The sequence below is a fragment of the Muntiacus reevesi genome, chromosome 10, assembly GCF_963930625.1.
Source record: "Muntiacus reevesi chromosome 10, mMunRee1.1, whole genome shotgun sequence".
NCBI classification, from domain to species: Eukaryota; Metazoa; Chordata; class Mammalia; order Artiodactyla; family Cervidae; genus Muntiacus; species Muntiacus reevesi.
In genome coordinates, this window is record NC_089258.1 from 3498771 (window position 1) to 3518799 (window position 20029).

The 20029-nt window shown below is 50.3% G+C and overlaps 1 protein-coding gene across 2 annotated transcripts in view; it reads left to right on the forward strand.

Moving 5' to 3' along the window:
- The first annotated feature begins 2559 nt into the window (after positions 1-2559).
- Positions 2560-20029, forward strand: part of SLC25A37 (solute carrier family 25 member 37) — a 46829-nt gene continuing 29359 nt past the window's right edge. Inside the window, exon 1 of one of the 2 annotated variants that reach the window (XM_065946381.1) lies at positions 2560-2894. In XM_065946381.1, the coding sequence (XP_065802453.1) occupies positions 2685-2894 (210 nt within the window). In that variant the 5' untranslated portion in view covers positions 2560-2684. Of the gene's footprint in view, positions 2895-19789; positions 19909-20029 lie in introns of those variants that run through there. The other variant, XM_065946382.1, reaches the window with a different exon arrangement.

Here is a 20029-nt window from a genome sequence, read left to right on the forward strand (position 1 = left end):
CTATTGTAATAGGCAAGCCACTGCCCACCCCAGCTACTCCTTACCCAAAGGTCTGGGATTTTGCTAGGCAGTGTACAACAGCAAAACAGCAGGATGGTGGTCTCCATCTGTCTTCCACCTCCCAGAACTCTCTAGTTCAGCTGTCAGGATTTAAGTCATATTTAGACTCCGACTGCAAGAAATGTGTTTTAAATTTTCTGGCCACTACAGTACAAGGAGAAGTTTAAGGTATTGAGGGCCAAACCACCATAACTACCACATTTGGTGAGAAAAAAAATTGAATATTCATAATAAATATTTTGAAATTTTCTAAATGCTTTGGCTTAACATTTAATGAAATTTTTAAAAAATTGTATGTCTCTGAAGATTATGAGGATGTTCACAAATGCCAAGAGTCGTCTTAAGCAACTACGGGTTGACTTTTTTCCACCAATGCCACCACTGCAGAGTTCAGGGATTTTCTCATCCATCGAGAGATTAAATCCTACAAAGCATGATCCACTTTCATTCTTTATATTTTTTTTCAGTTACAGAAGCAATACAAGCATTGTTTGTCTGAAAAATATAGTAAACATAACTATAATCCTACATCACTATCACAATAACTGCTTCACTCTTTTTATGTGCATATTTACATCTTGGTGAATGTAGTGTTCATAGAACTCTGCTTTGTTTTCTTACCTAGAACTGCATCATAATTATTTCCCATGTTGTTGCATAATCACAATTTAATGGTCCCATAATCTTTCACTAATACAGGTATCATAATTGCTCAGCTATTCCTCTCTAGTTGAACCCTTAGCTTGTTTCCAATTATTTTACTATAAACAATGCTTTGAAGAGCATCATGTATTTTCAGAGTGTTGGTCACTGAAGTGCGATGAGTTAATATGTACTGGTCAAAGGGTATCCATTTTTAAATGAGTATCAACAGGTTTTGACCAATGTTTCTTGAAAATCACCTTTAGCAAAAGCAGGGAAATTTGTCTCCAGGAATGACTAAATGCAGAGCTTGTTTCTACCTATCCCATCTTTAGCACTTCTCTTGGCACCTACTGAATATTCAGAAACAGTCCCCTTGGTCTTGAAGCCTCTATTGACATTGCTCACATCACTGAATCTCAAATCCCAGGGAGCTGTCTGGGTGACTGTGACTCGAATCTTGGGACCAGGATGAGGTCAAGAAGGAGATACAGCATCTTCAGGGTCTCCCCCACCTGTTCATATCTCAAGGCACAGCTTTCCTGACCAGAAGTCTTCTCCAGATAAGGTGCAGTAAAAGTTGATCAGCTCAAGCCAAATCTCAAGCCCAGAGCTTGCACATTTAGATGCACATTTCAGGGAGGCTTAGATAAACAGACAGGTTACTCCCCTAATTTTTGATTCCTCCCTCTTCCTCCCAGATGGAGAAGACATTATTTAGGTTATAGTAAAGTAACCTGGGTTACACTTTATTTAAGAAGATATTTAATAGCTTGGGATAGTTTATGAATTAGAATACTAGAAAGAACTATACATGCACACTCAGTTGCTCAGTTGTGTCTGACTCTTTGTGACCCCATGGACTGCAGCCCCCACAGGCTCCTTTGTCTATGGGATTTAACAGGCAGAATACTGGAGTGAATTGCCGTCTCCTCCTCCAGGGGATCTTCTTGACCCAGGGATGGAACTCCAGTCTCCTGCTTCGCAGATGTACTCTTTACCACTGCACCACTGGCGAAGCCCAGGCAGATGCAATACTGCAAGATTTTACTCTCTTCCTCACTTTCCTCTCTATTGTGAGGCCAGGCTTTTAAAGCCCTTCCTGCCCCAGGAAAACGCGCTCAAAGTGCCTATTCAGAAGGGCTTCACCTGATGACCACTTATCGTCTTCATCAGTCCAGGGCTGTGTGGCTTTAGCCCCTTGGTGAGAATAAGGAGGAATAAACTTGATGAATCACGTGTTTTCTTTTCAGAAAGAAAAACTTAAGTGTTCGCGCCAACGAAGGAGCCTGGCGGAGGATCTCGAGATCTCACTTTGTTCCCTCCACGGTACATGCTCTTGTGTTGCAGAAGAGGAGGTGCACCCCTCGTATCGCGCAGTGGGTCCTCAATTCTGGAACTCTATCCACCCCCATGTACCCCCCCCCCCACTCCTCCTCCGGCCACCATAACTGCTCCATAAATGATATTCGCAGTGCTCCAGGCCCAAGGAATGCCAAAGCTTGCTGACCAACAGTGTTCGCAACAAAACCCCGGGCTCTGTGGGTAGACTGGCCGCTGTTCCGGATCCCCCTCCAGCCTCAAGCATTTCCCCTTCTGCGATCCGGGTGACCCTTCCCGGCAGCTGCCCCCTGGCCTGCCCCAAGCCAGGCAGCACCACCCCACCAGGAGGTAAGACGACTTCCCGGGACACCCCACGTCCTCCTCTCGCCCCCGTCCGGTAGCTTGAAAATGTGCAGTGGACAGTGACGTCACACAGGGAGGCGGGTCCCCACTGCCTGCACACCAATGGCGCGGCCGTAGCTCAGTCCCTTCTTTTCAGTGATTGGTGTCTCGGGCCCCTCTGCTCCACCCCAGCCCGCCATGGCGTCAGGCCCCGCAGCACCGGGGAGGTGGTTCCCACTTTAAAGAAGTGAAGTTTTTCGCCCCCTCCCCCGCCCCGCCCGCCTCCTGCAGCCTCCCGCGCCGCGCGGAACCGGCGAATGGAGCTACGCCGCGGCGGCGTAGGGAGCCAGGCTGGGGCGCGCAGGATGGATGGGGACAGCCGAGATGGCGGCGGCGGCTGCAAGGACGCCGGGTCGGAGGACTATGAGAACCTGCCGACCAGCGCCTCCTTATCCACCCACATGACAGCCGGAGCGATGGCCGGGATCCTGGAGCACTCGGTCATGTACCCGGTAGACTCAGTGAAGGTGAGGCGCCAGGAGACTTTAGAGACGGAGCGAGCGCCCGCGTGTGCTTATGCATCCCGCGCGGGAGCCTCCTGGACGCAGCCTGGAAGCAGCCCTCCGCAACCGCGCTCTCCTTAGCGCCGCGGCGCCCCCGGGTCTCCTGGGTCCCACCGGGAGCTGGCGCGCGCAGCCGGGGCGCCTGGGAGTGCGCCGCGCAGCTCCTTCCGCTGTGCGCTTGGGCCCCCGGGGGCAACCCCCCCTCCGCGCCCACGAGGGTGCCCCAGCCGGCGCCCCGCTTCGCCGCTCCCGCCGAGTTCCAGGCCCGGGCTGCTGGCGGCGCTGCCGCCGGCGAGGAAAAGGGGAGAGCACCGCTGGCCTCGGCGGTGGCGGCGGGGCTCCAGACGGAGCCGGCGGGTATGGCTTTGAGCAGTCTTACCATGTCTGGCCACGCGATCGGAGGGTTTGCGGTCCCGGCTCGTCGCGGCTCCCACTGGCACGCTGGGTGTGCGAGCCGCGGCGAGTGGCGTCAGCTGGCCGCTGCCGGGTGATCGGGGCTCCCACACACGTGCGCCGTCCCCGAGGGGCTCGCCGCCGGGAGCGCTAACCACACTCGCGCCGAGAAACGTGGCCCCGACCCGGCTGGCCCGGCCGCCCGCCCTTTGGCAGCCGAGCAGCTGAGAGGCAGTGAGGCTCACAGTGACATTTGCCTTCTCATTTTGTTGCAGGGCAGGCAGGGAGAGCGCGTGCTGTGTAGTCTTTCTTAGGGGTTTTGCAATAGCCGTTCAGTTTGCCCCGCGCTTCCCGGGTAGTTTTAAACGCATTGCTGTCAGGAGGTAGCTTTAACCAGGCGGATTTTTGCCTGAGCTGCACTAAGTCAGCTTGTTCAGGATACAGAATGACCGGGGGATAGAGTGCTATGGGGAAGCAATACTATTATTGATACATTGTACTTGTGTAGGCAGAACTCATCTTATTCCTACAGCAGCCGTGGGAATTAACATGAAGAAACTGAGGCACAGAGCGGTGAACGGGATTAGCCTGCCGGTGCTCATGCGCCACCGGTATCCGCGATTCCAGCCCCGGCGTGCTTCGGAGATTTGGGGGCTTCTCGAGGTGGCAGTTATCTCCAAGGCAGACTCAGTAGAGTTCCCCAACTAGCATCTGTATTTTGTTTTTGATGCTGGCCCCACATGAGCGGTGGGAAGGCCAGAATGTCTATTGCAGAGGGTGTTCCCTGCTCTGACCAGTTCTTAGAGCTGGCGGTCAGTGGCTGGACAGACATGGGTCCAGAAAGAAGGCCATGGGCATTCACATTAAGGTGAGCCCCAAGTCTTATGTTGTGCTGCTGGGTCTGAGTCATCATCCCTCTGCTCTACGGCTTGCCAGAGGGAGATTAAAGGAACGATCCTTGCCTGCCAGGGTTATGGAGGCCACAGGGAGATCTTTTCTCTTAGGTTTTCAAAGTTCCTCCAAGAAAGACCCTGGATGGACACCAGGTGGCATTTGTATAGGAAATAATCCTTCACATGTAATAAAAAGTCCCCACATTTGAAGTTGTCATCTCAAGTGCCTTGGACAGAGTGTGGGAAGGTTAGGAGCCAGGAGATGTCATTTGAGCAGGCATGAGCCATCAAAGAACTAGACCACTTCTGAGGCTCTTGACCTCCGCTGTGAGTTTGGTTCAAGGCATCATTGGAGCTTGTCTTTAGGGTTAGTTATGCCTTTTGAGCTCCCTGTGATGCTCTCCTGTGTGTGCTAAGTTGCTCAGTTGTGTCCGACTGTTTTGCGACGCTATGGACTGTAACCCATCAGGCTTCTTTGTCTATGGGTTCTGCAGGCAAGAGTACTGGAGTGGGCTTCTATTCCCTTCTCCAGGGCATCTTCCTGACCCAGGGATCTAGGTCTCTTGCATCTCCTGCATGGCAGGTGGATTCTTTACTGCTGAGCCACTGGGGAAGCCCCTTAAGAGGGGTTAATTGCATGTGTTTGAGTTGTGTGATCTATGTTTAGTTTCTTCCCTGCCCCTCCTTCTGCCCTCTAGGTGTTGGTATGTTTTGATCCACTTGTCACTATGTACTTAGCATTGATTTCTGTAGCAGTTTTCACTTGTGGACAGGTTAATGTCGTGTGTGGTCAAAGGAGCTGGTTTAGCCGTCCTGGGCAAGTCATTTTGTGAAACTTGACTGTAAAATGAAGGCTCTGGGGACCTTCTCTGGTGGTCCAGTGTTAACTGCGCTTCCAACATAGGGGGCACGAGTTCGATCCCTGGTCGGTGAACTAAGATCCCACATGCTGCGTGGTGCAGCCAAAAAATAAAATAAAATTTTAAAAATAATAAATAAAATACAGGTTTGGGTTAGCTAAGCAGGAACAATTTCTAGATTCTGGGATTATAATCCTGGCTCTGAATAAAGACCCTTGGGGGTTCTGGCTTTGAGCATCCCGGTTTGGCTTTAAAGCACCTCTTGGTGTTTTTTTTTTTTTTTTTTTTTTTTTTGCTACAGTTTCCTTGGATTACTCTTTTCATTTTGCAGTGGAGCTAAAAGGCACAGAGAGAGTTAAGTGGCATGAGCCCTGCTGTGTGACCCCAGGAAGGCTGCAATAGAGGTGTGCTAAGACCAACACAAGTGTCTGTGTCCAACATGAGATGTCAGGGACCATCCATGCTTCAGACAGGGAAATGCTCCCCTTGGGGAGCCCTTCACTATGTTCTTCGTAAATAACAGGATGGTGGAGACTGTGAGTAACTGAGTCAGGAGCCCTGGGCTGGGGTTCAAGCCCAGCCCCTAACTTGGTTCATTCTTTCCGCACTGTTCTGTCACTAGTAAAATGGGGGCTATGTTCAATATTTCCTATTTTTCACCTGTCCCCCTTTCTACGAACACAGAACACTCATTGTCCTCTTTTTTTTTTTTCATTGTCCTCTTTTTATGTTACTTGTAATTTGAAATAATTAATTACACTTGAAGCCCAGTCAATAATTATATCTTGAAAGGAAAAAAAAGGTTTTGTTTTGTTTTGTTTGTATTCTATAAGGCACACATTTTTAACCTTGATCTTGTAATGTTCAGTGAGAGTGTGGGATGGGCCTGTGTTTTTCAGTTTTTCTCTCCTGTGTGGTGTGTGGACCATGGTGCTCAGGACTGGTCACTTTCAGTTCTGAGCCCAGCAAGCTGCTCTGTTGTGTGGAAACCAGCTTGGCTAATGCTTCACATTGTAATACTGCATATACTTTTCTGTGAAATCCCTTCTACCCAATGTCACCTTAATGACTTGCATTTTTCAAAATGGGTGGTGGCCATTAGTGGGAGCCACATTCTTAAAAAGCCAGGTTGGTGAGAGTACGAAATATTAATACAAGCATGTGTGGCATGCAGTAAGAAATACTGTTGCTCTGTGATAGTCTGGGTTGTGTGTATGTGTTCCCTGAGTGGCTGTGCAAAGTGTACCTCTGGCGAGGCCAAAAAGTCTGAGAAAACACTGAACCTCATCATCACTAACGTCTCTCGGGTTCCAGCAGTCAACAGCCTGTGATTCTTAAGTGGGGATTTAGAAGACTTTTGGCAACTTTCCCCCTCCTTCCCTTGGCCCCTCTGTGGTGGCATATGACTGCTTACTCATCTGTAAGGGGACCAGCTGCCAGGACCTCGCAGTGGTCCCACGGGAGGGCGCGAGGGGACCCTGGAGGGCTGTCACCCAGAGGTCGCCACGACGTGTTCCATGCCAGCTGGGGTTTTGCAGCTCCTCTGCCATACCCCTCGTTCTCTCTGGTGCTCCAGAGGGGCCAGCGGCATGGTCGCCTAGACCAGCACTTGGGGTGGACGTGAGAACCCCTGGTCCGGAGCGCTCAGGACTGTGGGGAGAATGCCAGGTGGGTGGAGGAGGAAATTCCAACCAGATTAGGCACACCGCTCTCCGACCATGCCGCGCGTCCCGCGGTGGCGAAAGCAGGGGCAGAAGGAAACAGGAAAGATTTGAAGCGAGAGGACTTCCGCTGACCCTTCTCTTGCTTTGCTTCTCAGGGAAACGCAGTCCCTTTAAGCTCTGCTGGGGGAAGCCCTCTTGCCCCGCTAGGGTGCAGCCGGATGGCAGGGCGCTGACAGCCGGCCGAGCGGGTTGAGTCTAAGCCTTCTCTCTAGGAGCCGGTGGGTGCCGAGCCAGTTGGAAGCCTCGCTTGGCCTCGGGGGTTTCCGTCGCTGGCAGTGCTGAGCTCCGAGGAGCAGCAGCAGCAGCGAGGTGGGCAGGTGCCAGGCAGCTCAGCGTTCCTCCACCTCTGACTTTGCTCATCTTGGTCTTCGAAGTGCCAAGCGGGCAGCTAGGGTCCTCAGTACGGGACGGGGTGAAGAAGGCAGCTGCCAGCGTCCCTCCCACTCACTCCAGTGCTTTCAAAACCATGTACAGCCCAGGAGATGCCACTCCGCTTCGAAAGAGTGTGAAATCCCAAGTTGCTCTCGTTTCTTGCGACAAAAGTACAGTGATTTTTCAGTCTCCTTCCGATCCTGCCCTTCCCTTCTTCTCCATCCTCCTTCAGTGGGAAGGAGCACTTTTCTATAAGGTGGATCTGGGAGTGGCGTGGATTCCAGCGAGGAATTCTTCTTGAACTTCTGTACTGTTGTTCGTTTCATGAACTCGCAGGCCGCGTGCTGATGCCCAGGGCTGGGGTCTGCTGGAGGAGTGGGGGCAGGGATCTGGTCCCAGAGACAGCGCTTGGCCCCCACGTGGCCACTTTCCTGCCTGCCGCTGACCCCCTCTGTCCGGAAATGGGGGAGGGCGAGGCCAGGGCAGAGGGCTTGGAGGGGAGTCCCTGAGATTACAGCGGGCAGCCAAGGCGGCCTCAGCTCTTCAATAGGGCGAGCCACTGGGGCTAACTTGGAGGAGGGCTTCAATTACATTGTTCAAATCGCGCCTTAGGGCACACAAGGGGTAGGGGGCGTGCCCTCAAGGTAGGGGGCTTGTCACGTGAGTCAGGGGGCATGGCTCTGTGGAGTGGGCATCCTGTGCCTTTCCTGGTTGCCCCTGGGCACGTTTTAGCCACCTGTGGCCCTTTCATTGATTAGGGTCTTTGTCCCCTCGATCTTTGGGGTGGTGATCAGTCTCCGGACTCGAGTCCTGCTTTCCTTTGTTTACAGGTTTGGGGTCTGGACTCTTCTGGCATTCCCTGACGCCCTGGATGAACTGGCTTGCTTGTGTTCAAGGAAGCCTATGGCAGTCTGTCTTGAACCCCTGAACTTTCTGGCTTTTTTCCTATCTCCCTTAGTCCCCAAGCTTTCCTGCCCAGAGAGTTTTCTTTTTGTTTTTAAATCTTGTGAGTTCTGCTTCTCCCAAAGCCTGCCCTCCTCTCCCGGCCAACACCTTGGAATGTTCACTGCTGCCATTTTTCATAGGAAGCTTCCTCCAGTCACTTTAACTGCAGACTTGCCCTCAGACTCCTTCTGAGCCTGAATTCTCACCGGCAGAGAACTGGCTTGGGGCAATTCAGATCCTAGGCTTTTGACTTACCGGTTGGGTGGGACACTTAGCTTTTCGGAGTTCTGGTAGTTTCCTTATCTATGAAATGCAGAAGCTAATTTTCTTCCTGCTTTCTCTTTCCTGAACCAGCTTTCCCTGGCTTCCTTCTTTACTTTTCCCCTGGACCCTGTGGACGTGCCTTGTCACTGACTCCTTCACATCTTCACTGAACATTCCTTCCTGCTCTTCTCCTGAGGCCTCTCCCGGGTGCCTCTCAGGTAGAGATGATTCCCATTAGTTTAAACCAGGCACCTTGGGGCTGCTACCCTCCCACTGTTGCTTGCTCACCCTATCAAGCTCTCCTTTCCCTTTGAGGCTCCTGCCATCCACTCCCACCAGCGTCTGCCCCTCTTCTCCCTGTGTTACCCCTCACCTTCTACTCCCCTGGGATGGCGGGGTGGGTAGGGGGAGGGACTCGAGCCACACTGTGGTCCTGCTTCCCATTTGGGTGTGACCTGGGGCAAATGTCTTACACCTCTCTGCCTGGCTTCTCCATTTATAAGAGAAGGAAAAGATGGCACTGATGTCCTGGGTGTCTGTGAGGGTTAAGTCCTTACAGTGCTTATCATTGCCTCCTGTGTAGGACTGTCCTCTGGGTGGGACCTTTCAGCTTCAGTACCATCATCATCAACAACACCGTGATCCAGCCACTTTCCCTCATCCTCTGGATGTTGACATCTGGCTCACTGACTGTTCATCCATCCTGAATTCTATTATCATCCTGAGAGTGTTCCGTTTTGGTCACCACCTGACTAACATCCAAATCCCTCCATTCTATTTTTCTTTTTTTTCTTTTGCCCACTGCACAGGGTGTGGAACTTCCCCAACCAGGGATCAAACCCATGCCCCCCGCATCGGAAGCACAGACCACCAGGGAAGTCCCACATCCCTCTATTCTTTACGCCACTCAGGTCCGTGGCTGTTACTTCTAAGGGCCTTGTCCTGGCCCTGAACCTGTCCACCCCTGAAATCGTGCATTCAGACAGCTCAGAGTCTGGCCACAGCTGTCTCACGGTCACACTCTTCTCACCTCTTCTCTGTCTCATCTCATCGCATCCCTGGCTTCCTCATCCAGCCGGGCCTCCACAGCCCATCACTGCAGCCACTCCCCAGCCCACAGTTTCTTTGCCTTTGGATCTTCCAACACCTGCCTGCCCACATCTGATCCCCAGCAACCCACTGCCCACAGGGAAGCCCAGCCCTTCGGGAGAAACCCTCACATTGCGTCCACCGCTGCCCTGTGTGCCAGGCATTTGGGGCCCCAGCCTGGCCTTCCCCGTGCTCCGTCAGTCGACTTCCATCCTGCTCAGCAGCTGCCTCAGACCACCTTGCTTCTCAGACTCCCACCCTTCTACTTTTTTCAGCCTCAGTGTGGCATCTTGCTCTCTATTCCTAGAGGAACCAGGACTCCATCAAATTCTTCTTCCTCTAACTGTCCTTCCTACTAGCCTGCCAACCCCTGCCCCTTCTCTTATTGTAAAGTAAGAGGGTCCTTCCTTCTTCTAAGGAGAGTCTGTGGGTTTAGCAACCACCGATGTACACCTGGGTTTGAATCCTGGCTCTCCACCTGGGCCAACTTACTTGACCTCTCTAAGCTCAGTTTCCTTGTCTACAGATTGGGAATATGAATCCCAAGACCTAAATTCTTCTTTATTGAAAGAATCAAGTGGGCATGACGTATGTAAAGCTTTTGCTGCAGTGTCTGGTGCCTAAGTTCTCAATAAAGGTCACGGTTATAGTTATTTTGGTCATCTGTCTCTTGAGTAACCCAGTTCCAGTATCTTGGCCTCTACCCCACCCCCACCTCCAGCCATTGGTTCCTTCTTAAGAGCATTTCTGAATCCATACTTGTCTCATCTTAAATAACAAACAAACCCCAGGCAGCTCACCTTGACCCCATGTGCCCCGAGAGTTTTCTCTCCTTAAAATAACAAATGTTGGGAAAGGATGGTTGACACTCAGTCTCTACCTTCTCCCCTTGTCACCCTCCCCAGACCTCTGGCATTTTGCATCTGTTTAGTCCCTGTCTCCTGCAGTTTGTTTAGGTTCATGTCCACTGAGTTGGTGATGCTCTCCAACCATCTCATCCTCTGCTGCCCCCTTCTCCTTTGCCTTCGTTTCTCAACATCAGGGTCTTTTCCAGTGAGTCGGCTCTTCGTGTTAGGTGGCCAAAATATTGGAGCTTCAGCTTCAGCATCAGTCCTTTCTGGTGAATATTCAGGTTGATTTCCTTTGCGCCCACTGCTCTGCTGAAACCCCACTAGGCTGCCAGCGATTTCCTGGCTAATAAATTCAGCCACCGTTTTCCCGGTCCCTGTTGATGACAGACAGCCTCCTGGTCTTCCTCAGAATTCTGTCGTCCACCCTCTTTTTGTCTCTCGGGACACATCTCCATTTCTACCTGGGTGCTGATAACTCACGGGTTGCACATCCGTGTCTCTGGTAGGGTCTGTCTGGGAGCTGGCTATCCTGTTGCCTTGGAGACTTGTCCAGTTGGCTGCCTCAGTGTCCATCATGGACATCTTGCTCTCTCCTCTGGTCTGCCCTTTGGCCTGGGCCCCCTTCCTCAGAAGTTTGAGGATAGTCTTGAACATTTCCCGCATCTCTGCCCTCCGTGCCCTCTCTCCATGTGCTTCTAAGACCTGTCCACTCCTGCCCCTGTGATGCTCCTTAAATCTGTTTTCCTTTTCCTCCTGCCACTCCTGCCTTGGTTCAGGGGACTCAGCCGCTGTCTCCACATTGCAGGCTTCCCTGATCACAGAGTCACAGTTGAATAAACCCGCCCTTTCTCTCCCCTCCTTTTGCTCACACTTCCCTACTGCCCAGCCCTGCTTATCTCCACAGCATGTGTTACCCTGTAACCCCCAATACCATTAACTTATGTGTATTATTTACATAGTTTAGTATTTTTTTCATTTGTAATATGATCTCCATTGTTCACAGTCTGCCGTCCCTCATTCGAATGTCAGCTCCCAAAGGACAGGAATTTTGGACTCCTTTGTTCTCTTGGGTGTTCCCTTTGTCAGAAACAGTTCCGGCCACACAGTAGGTGCTCAGTTAAGTATTTGTTGAATGAGTGCCCACAAATCCTTCTTAGCCGATCCTGCTCATCCCCAGTTTTCTCTCCTTAAAAAGGGAAGAGTAATAATACTCATCCCACCTACCTTTCAGATCTACTTAATCGAGTCTTGGAAGAAAATGCAAGCAGGTTGGCAGTGGTCACAGTTTATAAAGCTTAAAGCTCTCTGCAGGCGCCAGGCCGTGGTATTTATTATCGAATGAGGATCATGCTACAGGGGCGAAGTTAGTCGATTGGAACTGAAAATCCAGCCTGTTCTGGCTGGTGCAGCGGAGCCTGTGAGGGGCCTGAGGGGGTCGAGCGGCAGCCTCATCATCTCAGTTCACTTCCGGGAGCGTCTGTCTCTCCACCTGACTCCACACGGCCCTCCTCGGGGCCTTCAGAATGAACCTGGGCTACCTTGAGTGGCATGCTGAGCCCCAGAGACACGTAAAGGTTTTCTGTGACTCTTGGTTGAATGAATCAGTTGTTTTAAAGAGATGTGGGGTGGGGGTGGGGCAAGTGCTTTAAAACCTGCTATTAAACAAGTGCAAAATAGTTTTTATTTTGTTTTGCTCAGCGTTGTTTGGGACCCCTACTGTCCTTGGCCACACAGAGTGTCTCTCGGCCCCTTTGTCCGTTTTTGTGGTGGAACCCACAAGCCCCCGACGAGGCTGTTTATTCATCTGTACACCACTTCATTCGTTGCGCGCTGACTGAGGGCCCTCCTCACCCAGGCAACCAAAATAAGCCCTGGCTCCTAATTCCAGAGCCTGCTCCCTGTAATTAGACCCTTCCCTTAGGTCAGGAGACCGGCTCGCTTTGGGGAGAAGGATGACCCAGTTGATACTGACTCTCACGTGGCTGCAGGCCGGGGTGTGTGGACTCAGACGGGCTCAGGCTGCCATCTTGAAATTCTGGGGCCGGGCAGCCTCACGGGGGCTGTCCGCCGGGCGCTCTTTGGCTGGCTCCTTCCCCGCTGGGAAACAGTGGCCTTCAGCTGTGCTGTGCCCCACCCCCCACCACACACACATCCTCTTCCTCACCCCTGCGGTTGTTAGTCATCCTGGAAGCTGAAATTGGCTCCCAGAAGGTACCTTTGGGAGCCACCGCCCCCTGCCCAGTAATCCCAGCCTGCCGGGAAGGGCCGCTGTCTGGTCCCTAAGAAGTGTTTTGGTTTCACATTCGTGCTTTCTCTCTGAAGAGAAAACAAAACATGTTGAAATAGAGCGAAATCCCAGCAGCAGCTTGCTTGAAGCAAGAGTTGCATAACAGGTTTAGGAAATGTCTGGCCACCGTGGGTCAGGTGAAGGGACTGCCACTTCGTGTTCCCGAGAGGACGTCCTCCGGGGCCACCAGCCTCCGGGTCCATCACACTCAAAATCCTGTGAGCGACTCAGAAAGCCACTGTCCCCTGAGGTCTGGTGGCAGAGGCCCCTGATGGATCTCTCAGTGTGGCCTCAGCCTTTGTTCCCTGTAGATGCTGCTGTGGGCAGGCGTTGGGGAGGGGGGCGTGTGTGTCAGACTTGTGCTGGTGTTGGGACCCCCGGAAAGGGTCCTAGGCTGGGGGTGGAGGGGTCAGGCCCCATGAATTTAAGTCCCCATCCTGCCACTCATCAGCTTGGAAACCTGGATGAGTTATTTCTCTGGCTTGGTGTCTCCTTGTTTCATAGACTATTATTAGTCGCCTGGACTGACATCATCTGTTTACCTACTGAACAGGGCTGTTGAATAGCTCAGGGGGGATCACGTTTGCAGGAGGCTTGCCTCAGTCGTGTCCACCTCTTTGCAACCCCATGGACTCTAGCCCACTAGCCTCCTCTGTCCATAGAATTCTCCCGGCAAAAATATTGGCGTGAATAGCCATTTCCTTCTCCAGGGGATCTTCCTGACCCAGAAATCAAACCTGTGTCTCCTGCATTGCAGGCAGATTCTTTATCCTCTGAGACACCAGGAAAGCCTAAACCTTGACAGGCCCCATTAATGACAGATCATATCAGAGGTGATATGCTGAATGATGAAGGGCTTTTCAGGTTAACACCATATAACAATCATATCAGAGGTGATATGCTGAATGATGAAGGGCTTTTCAGGTTAACACTACAGGCTCTGAGTCCAGACTGCCTGGCCGGCCCCTGGCAAATTGCTGAAACCTCCCTCTGCCTCATTTTTCTCATCTGTGAAATGGGAATAAAGCACTGCACACCTCATAGTGTGTTGCTGTGAGAATGAATTATGCTACAACTAGAATGTTAAGAATAGTGTCAGTGGTAAGTGGTAAGCTCTCACTTTATATTAGCTCCTGTTACCATTTCTGAAAGCGTTATTACTTTTTTTAGACTGATTTTTTAAATTCATTTGCGTCGGATCTTAATTGAAGCGCGCGGGATCTCTGTTGCATCAGGCGGGATCTCTGTTGCCGAGCTGGGCTCTCCAGCTGTCGCAGGTGGGGTGGGCTCAGGAGTTGTGCAGCACATGGGCTTAGTTGCTCCACACGTGGAATCCTAATTCCCTGATCAGGGATCGTACCCACGTCCCCTGCATTGCAAGGTGAATTCTTAACCACTGGACCACCCCAGAAAGTGTTATTGCTTGAATGCTTGGGTATGCTTGTATGTTGCTGTTGTAACTGTATATTGCATTATTTTCGTGTTGTTTTAACCTATATTCTGTCACTTGATCCTCTTAGCTCTCCTTTGAAGATAGGAAAAGGCACCCACAGTTTCTTATTTCATAGGTGAGAAAACTAAGCTTTAGAACACTAACATGGCCTGGAACTTGCGCCTCTTTCTGCTATACCAGCACTGGAGGTACTAGTACAGACCTTTATACCACCGACAAAGTATAAAACTCTCTGCAGGTGCCAGGCCATGGTATTTATTACCAAACTGGGATCATGTTAGAGGCAAGTTGAGGAAAGGAATCGGTAGGAGTGAGCATGTGAAGTGCTGAGATGTAGACTCATGTTAATGATGGCAGCGTCCTGAAGCTGGGTTCTGAGAGGAGATTTTGGGGTCCCAGCTTCATTTTTGGGAGGGGGAAACTGGAATTGAGGAAGCTCTGGCAAAAAGTCATAGTTGGGCATGGAACTCAGAGCTCTAACATATAGGTAGGAGTTCCTTGGTCACCTATTCCAATATGTAGGGCAAGGGGATGATCACAAATAGTTATTGCCATGGGATATTTTTGGCTCTCTCTGACTTCTTTCTCTGGAGCAAACTGCAGCTGCTATGGCACATTCTCATTTTAGCGCTGAGTGAAAGTTGGACTCAGTATAGCAACTTGATTTTGGATTAGCCTAAGGATTCCTTTCCAGAAGACAGCCTAAAAATGACCTATGGAAAGAGTACCACATCATAGTTCCTTGGTCTGCTAGGGCTGCAGTTTTCTCATCTCAAATTGGGAAGAGTTACAATGCCCGCTGCACTTCCCTTTCAGTTCTACTTAATACGTGTGGTAAGAAAATACAGCCTGTTTTGCAGTCAACAGACTTTTATACCATTTACAGAGTATAAAGGTCTCTGCAGGTGCCAGGCCGTGGTATTTGTTATCAAACGGGGATCCTGTTAAAGGGGTAGGTTTAGCTGGTTGGAATGGAAAGTCCAGGCTCTGGTTCCGGCCCCTGCAGCTTCGCTGCAGCTGCGTGACCATGGGCACTTAGCCTCTCTCCTTACTCGCTGTGTCTCCCATCTGTTGAATAAAGACCAGGGTGGCCGTCTGCCGCCACCTCTTTCGCTGGGTAATCAGGAAGAGCCAATTACACTCTGGGGCATGCTCAGAAATACATTTAAAATTGATGATGTCGGACCAGCGATGAGAGGCCTGCATACAACTACTGTGATTAAGGCCAGTGATTAAGGATTCCTCCAGGGAGTGGGGGCCCCTCCCGTTCATCTCCGTGGGGTTATCACCTTAGAGGCTCCTTTTCATTTTGCAGGTGAGTCTGTCCCCTTGAGCGGCAGGCGGGTGAGGCTGGGGACTGAGAAGGTGGCGGGTCGTCCTGAAGCGTGACGCTGTGTCTGTGACGCCCGCCTGCCTTTGTGCCTCGCTGCCCTGCGTGCTGTGCTTACTCACGGCCAGTGATGGTTGAAAGTAAGAAGGGAAGGCGGCAGGGCGCAGGTGCCTCTGTGCTGGGGTCCCTGCTCCTCCATTCCTCACACTGCCCACAGGGAGGGGGTTTTGCTGGCACGCTGCCTCGCCCCGGCAGATGGTGTGGAAGGTGGATGTGAGGGTGGGTGCTGGCAGCCGCAGGAAGCTCGCCAGCCTGCTTGCTAGGAATGGAAACATGCAGGGCCCTGCCTCTGACTTGCAGTGGGGAGCTCTGCTCCCCTGGAATAGAGGCTGTATCCCATGGGTGTCCCAGGCCTGTCTCCAGCCTGAGTTAGAGGAATGAGTGATTGCCTGACGATCAGATCTCATAAGCCACACTGAAAAAGCAGGAGGAAACGTTTCCAAGGGAAAGGAGATGCTGGTGTGTGTGTACATGAGTGCAAACGTCTAAGGACGAGCCCAGGGCATGTCATGGGCTGTAGAGCCAGCTCTCTTTCCTTAGTCACTGTTTCCACGGCTTGTTTGCTAAGTGTTGGCTTGCACAGGCCTGATTCATGAAATTTCTCTACCGAGAAAGAGTTAAAAGGCATGTGTAAAAGTGCAGCATCATCCCCTAGTCTTCATTTTAATGACGAAATTAATTCAGAAGTGGGAGCATGTGGGTGTGACCACATGTGCCAGGTTCTGGAAGCCTGGAGGCTTCTCACCTGTGAGGTCCGTCCCCACAGAAGTCCCCTGTCTGCCAGGAGGACGGGTATCATTGAATCATCCCTGGAAGGGGTGATGAGTTTCTTCTCCCAGAAACCAAACCTTGTCGAGAGTGGTCAGGAAAAGGACCCCTGGAAGAAATAATATATCACCATCTATCTAGACTGAAGGCGATGTCGATGGTAGGACAGAACTGTATGATTCCCTGTCCCCTGGAATGTCACAGCCTGTCCCCAAGATGCCTGGCCATCCCCAGGATACCTGTATCCTCCCATCCCTCTGATTTTGAGATTCTGCTCTGAGCCTTCTGCCCACAGAATCAGCCGAGGAAGTTTTTGTGTTTGGTGTGGGGGTCACACCAGGGCTTGCCCCCCATTCTGAAATTCCTTCTTTTTCCCTCCCCCTGCATTCTGAATTTTAATTCACTGTTCGACCACCAAGTGACTGCTTGGCAGTGTCCAGGGAAGCCCAGTCTCCCCCGGTGGGAACTTTTCCTGCAGAGCTGAGGAGCAAAGGAGTCGATAACACAGAGGAAGGGAGGAAAGCTGTCATGTCACGGGCATTTCTGCTCATAATCGGCTCCTAACTGATGGGTGACATGAGTGGCAAATGCCCGCTGGAGCAGCAGCCAGGCAAGTAGCTAAAAATTAAATACAGTCACATGATTTGGTGAGGTTTAGAGTTTGCCAGAGTAACCCAGATCACAGTTTAGAGGGTGACGAGAGAAGCGTAGCGATGACAGAGGTTCGTCTCGAGCCCCATATGGGGACCTGTGATGGATACTCAGATTCCTGTCTCATTCCTTGTTACTTCTTTTTAATGGCATTTAAAAACTTTCTATTCATTTATTTTTGGCTTTGCTGAGTCTTCACTGCTGCATGGGCAAGTGGGGGCTGCTCTCTAATTGCAGTATTTGGGCTTCTCACTGCAGGGGCTTCTCTCGTTGTGGAGCACAGGCTTTAGGCTCACAGGCTCCAGTAGTCGTGGCTCCTGGGCTCTAGAGGACAGGCTCAGTAGTTAGAGCGCAGTGACTTAATTGTTTCACTGCATGTGGAATCCTCTAGGACCAGGGATCGAACCTGGTGCGTCTCCTGCATTGGCAGGCGGAGTCTTTACTGTTGATCCACCAGGGTCGCCCCCTCCTTGTCACTTTTTAAAGGAAACTGAATAGTTGGACTTTTTTTTTTCCTGCTCTCTCTTTTCTTTGAGTCCTTCTGTCTCTTGGTGGATCCTTCTCTAAATGCAGAGAGTTCAGTTCCTGGGGCTTGTTCATCCACCTCCAGTGATTCTGATAAAGGCTGGAAGCTGCTGGCTCTTGAGGATTTTCCTTCTGGTGCCTGTATTGGTCCAGGTTAAGAAAGAAAAGCTCCTGGATCTCCCAGCTTCTAAAAACTGAGTCCTGTTTCTCCACAAGACCAGTCCTGTGACATGGGCAAGAACTGACCGACCCCACGGCCAGCCTTCTCTTCCTGTGTCTGTGGATTCCCTGGCATCTGAGGTCTTTCTTACTAAACCTGCTGGGTGTTTTGAAGGAGGACATGCGTGGCCCTTTTTCAGTGTCGCTTAACAATGTCGAGCTGTGCCCCAGGAGAAACAATTGGGGTAGAAGCAAAAGTTGTATCTGCTGGACATTAAGGCATAGAAGATGCCCTGTTGGAATAGGGGTTGTCAGAGAAAGGGTTAATAACCTAAAATGAGCAAGAGAGACTAGAGAACTCTCTTTTAGTGTACTTGTGTTTAAAAACTGTTTTCCCTTGAATCTTGGCTTCATAGACAATCACTTAATTAATGAGTGTATTTATGCCAGGAAGTGTGAAGCGTTAAGTAAATTTATTTTGAAAATGACTGAAGATTTATAATTAGTTCTCAGAGCAGCAAGAATATCAGCTTCACTCAGACAGAGCAAGACAAATATCATATGATGTCACTTGTGGAATCTAAAAAAAATGTTACAGATGAACTTATTTACAAAACAGAAACAGACTCAATGACAAAGAAAGCAAATTTACAGTTACCGAAGGGGAAAGGGGATTGGGAAGGGATAAATTAGGAGTTTGGGATTAACAGATACACACTACTATATATAAAACAGATAAACAACAGGGACCTACTGCATTGCACAGGAAACTATATTCAAATACCTTATAATAACCTATAATGGAAAAGAATCTGAAAAAATATTATATATATATATATATATATGAATCACTTTGCTATACACCTGAAATTAACATAGCATTGTAAATCAGCTATAATTCAATTTTAAAAAATACCTAAAGCAAGATGAAAAATACATTGATTATAAAAGAAAGAATGTCAGCTTCAGCAATTTTTCTTTGTAAAAACAACAGAATAATAATAAGGAATACATTGACAAGTTGGAGTGACTCCTAGTTCCTTCTTTGCCTCCAAGAAAGTTTTCTGAGGCTCAGAAGGAGGTGGCAAAGGAGTGGGTGCTGCAGTTTGTCCCCAGGGGCTCTGTATGGGGACAGTTTTAGGTTCTGTTATCCTTGGAGTCAGTCAGTCTGTGTCCTCCACTGGCGTCTGTGATTGGGCCAGCCGGTGACGCTTCCCCTGACCTGGGGTAAAAATTCTCACTTTAACCTTCCCTTGAATGTCTCTTCCAGGGTCTTTTGAGTTTTCTGATAATCTAATCATAAGAAAATTTCTGAAATTCCCTTTCACAACCTAAAAAAACGAAAGTTAACTACAGAGCTGGGCTTTTACTAGAAGTGGCTTTTAAATTGAAAACAGATTTCTGATCCTGTCTGAGCAGCCAGAGTTGAAGGGGCAGGAAGAACCTTTGCCAACCCAGAGCTTGAGTATGGAGGGCAGGGAATGAAAGGAGGAAAAACACAGCAAAATTGATCCTTTCTCTGGAGACACACACGGAACGTTTAATTTGCCTTTTAGGGTGAGTTATAATTAGCTTGTGATAACCAGAAGCCCACCAGCTGAGTGACTCTTAGAAAGCATTTCAGTTTTCTGTGTCTCAGTTTGTTCATCTGTAAAATGGCAAAATGGAACTAAAACTATATGGTTTCTTAGGAGGCTTCTAGTTCTAAAAGTTCTACTCTTTATTTCCATGGGCTATATAACTCTGGGCACTGTCCTTTGATTTGGAGTGTAAAGTATAGACTTGCACGCACTTCGGCTTGAAGGAGGAAGCTAGGAAGACGACTCCCACCCCCTCTGACACACACACCCTGGAATTCTACCAGGGAGCTAGCAGGAAAAGAACTAGATGCCCAAATACTTTTGGGGGACCTTGTTTCCTAGAGTATCTGCCAAGAAATGGTAGTCTATTTAATTTTCTTGAAACCTTTAACTCCAACACTAGAAGACTGCGAACTGTTCATTCAGACAATTCTAGAAATGTCGAATGGCCACAGTCCCACCCTGGAATCTAGGGGAGCCATGGAGCCGATGCTTCTGGAAGGCTCTGTTTATAGCTCTCTGACTCCTTCCTGCCTGGGCCATTTTATGAGCTCACTACCAGGAAGCTGAGTCATCGAGGGGTCAGCCGGCACGGCCACGGTCATCCAGCTTTGCCAGCAGCAAGGATGGGTGAGCCCAGACAGCTGGGGCATTTTGGGGGAACTTTGGTGGGAATGACAGGATGAAGGGGCCGCTCCTCACCTTGGAAGGCTTGCTGGCGCCACTCCCATCACGGTGACGGGAACACCATCACTCCCCATGGCTTGTGTTCAGGTCAGAACCAAAGGGACTGAAACATTGCATAGAGGGTCAGCTGACTGTCCTCTTTTCAGGGCTCAGTGCAGGCTGCGCTCTGCCCCTGGTACCCAGCTGGCTGCAGTGACATCGCCTTCCT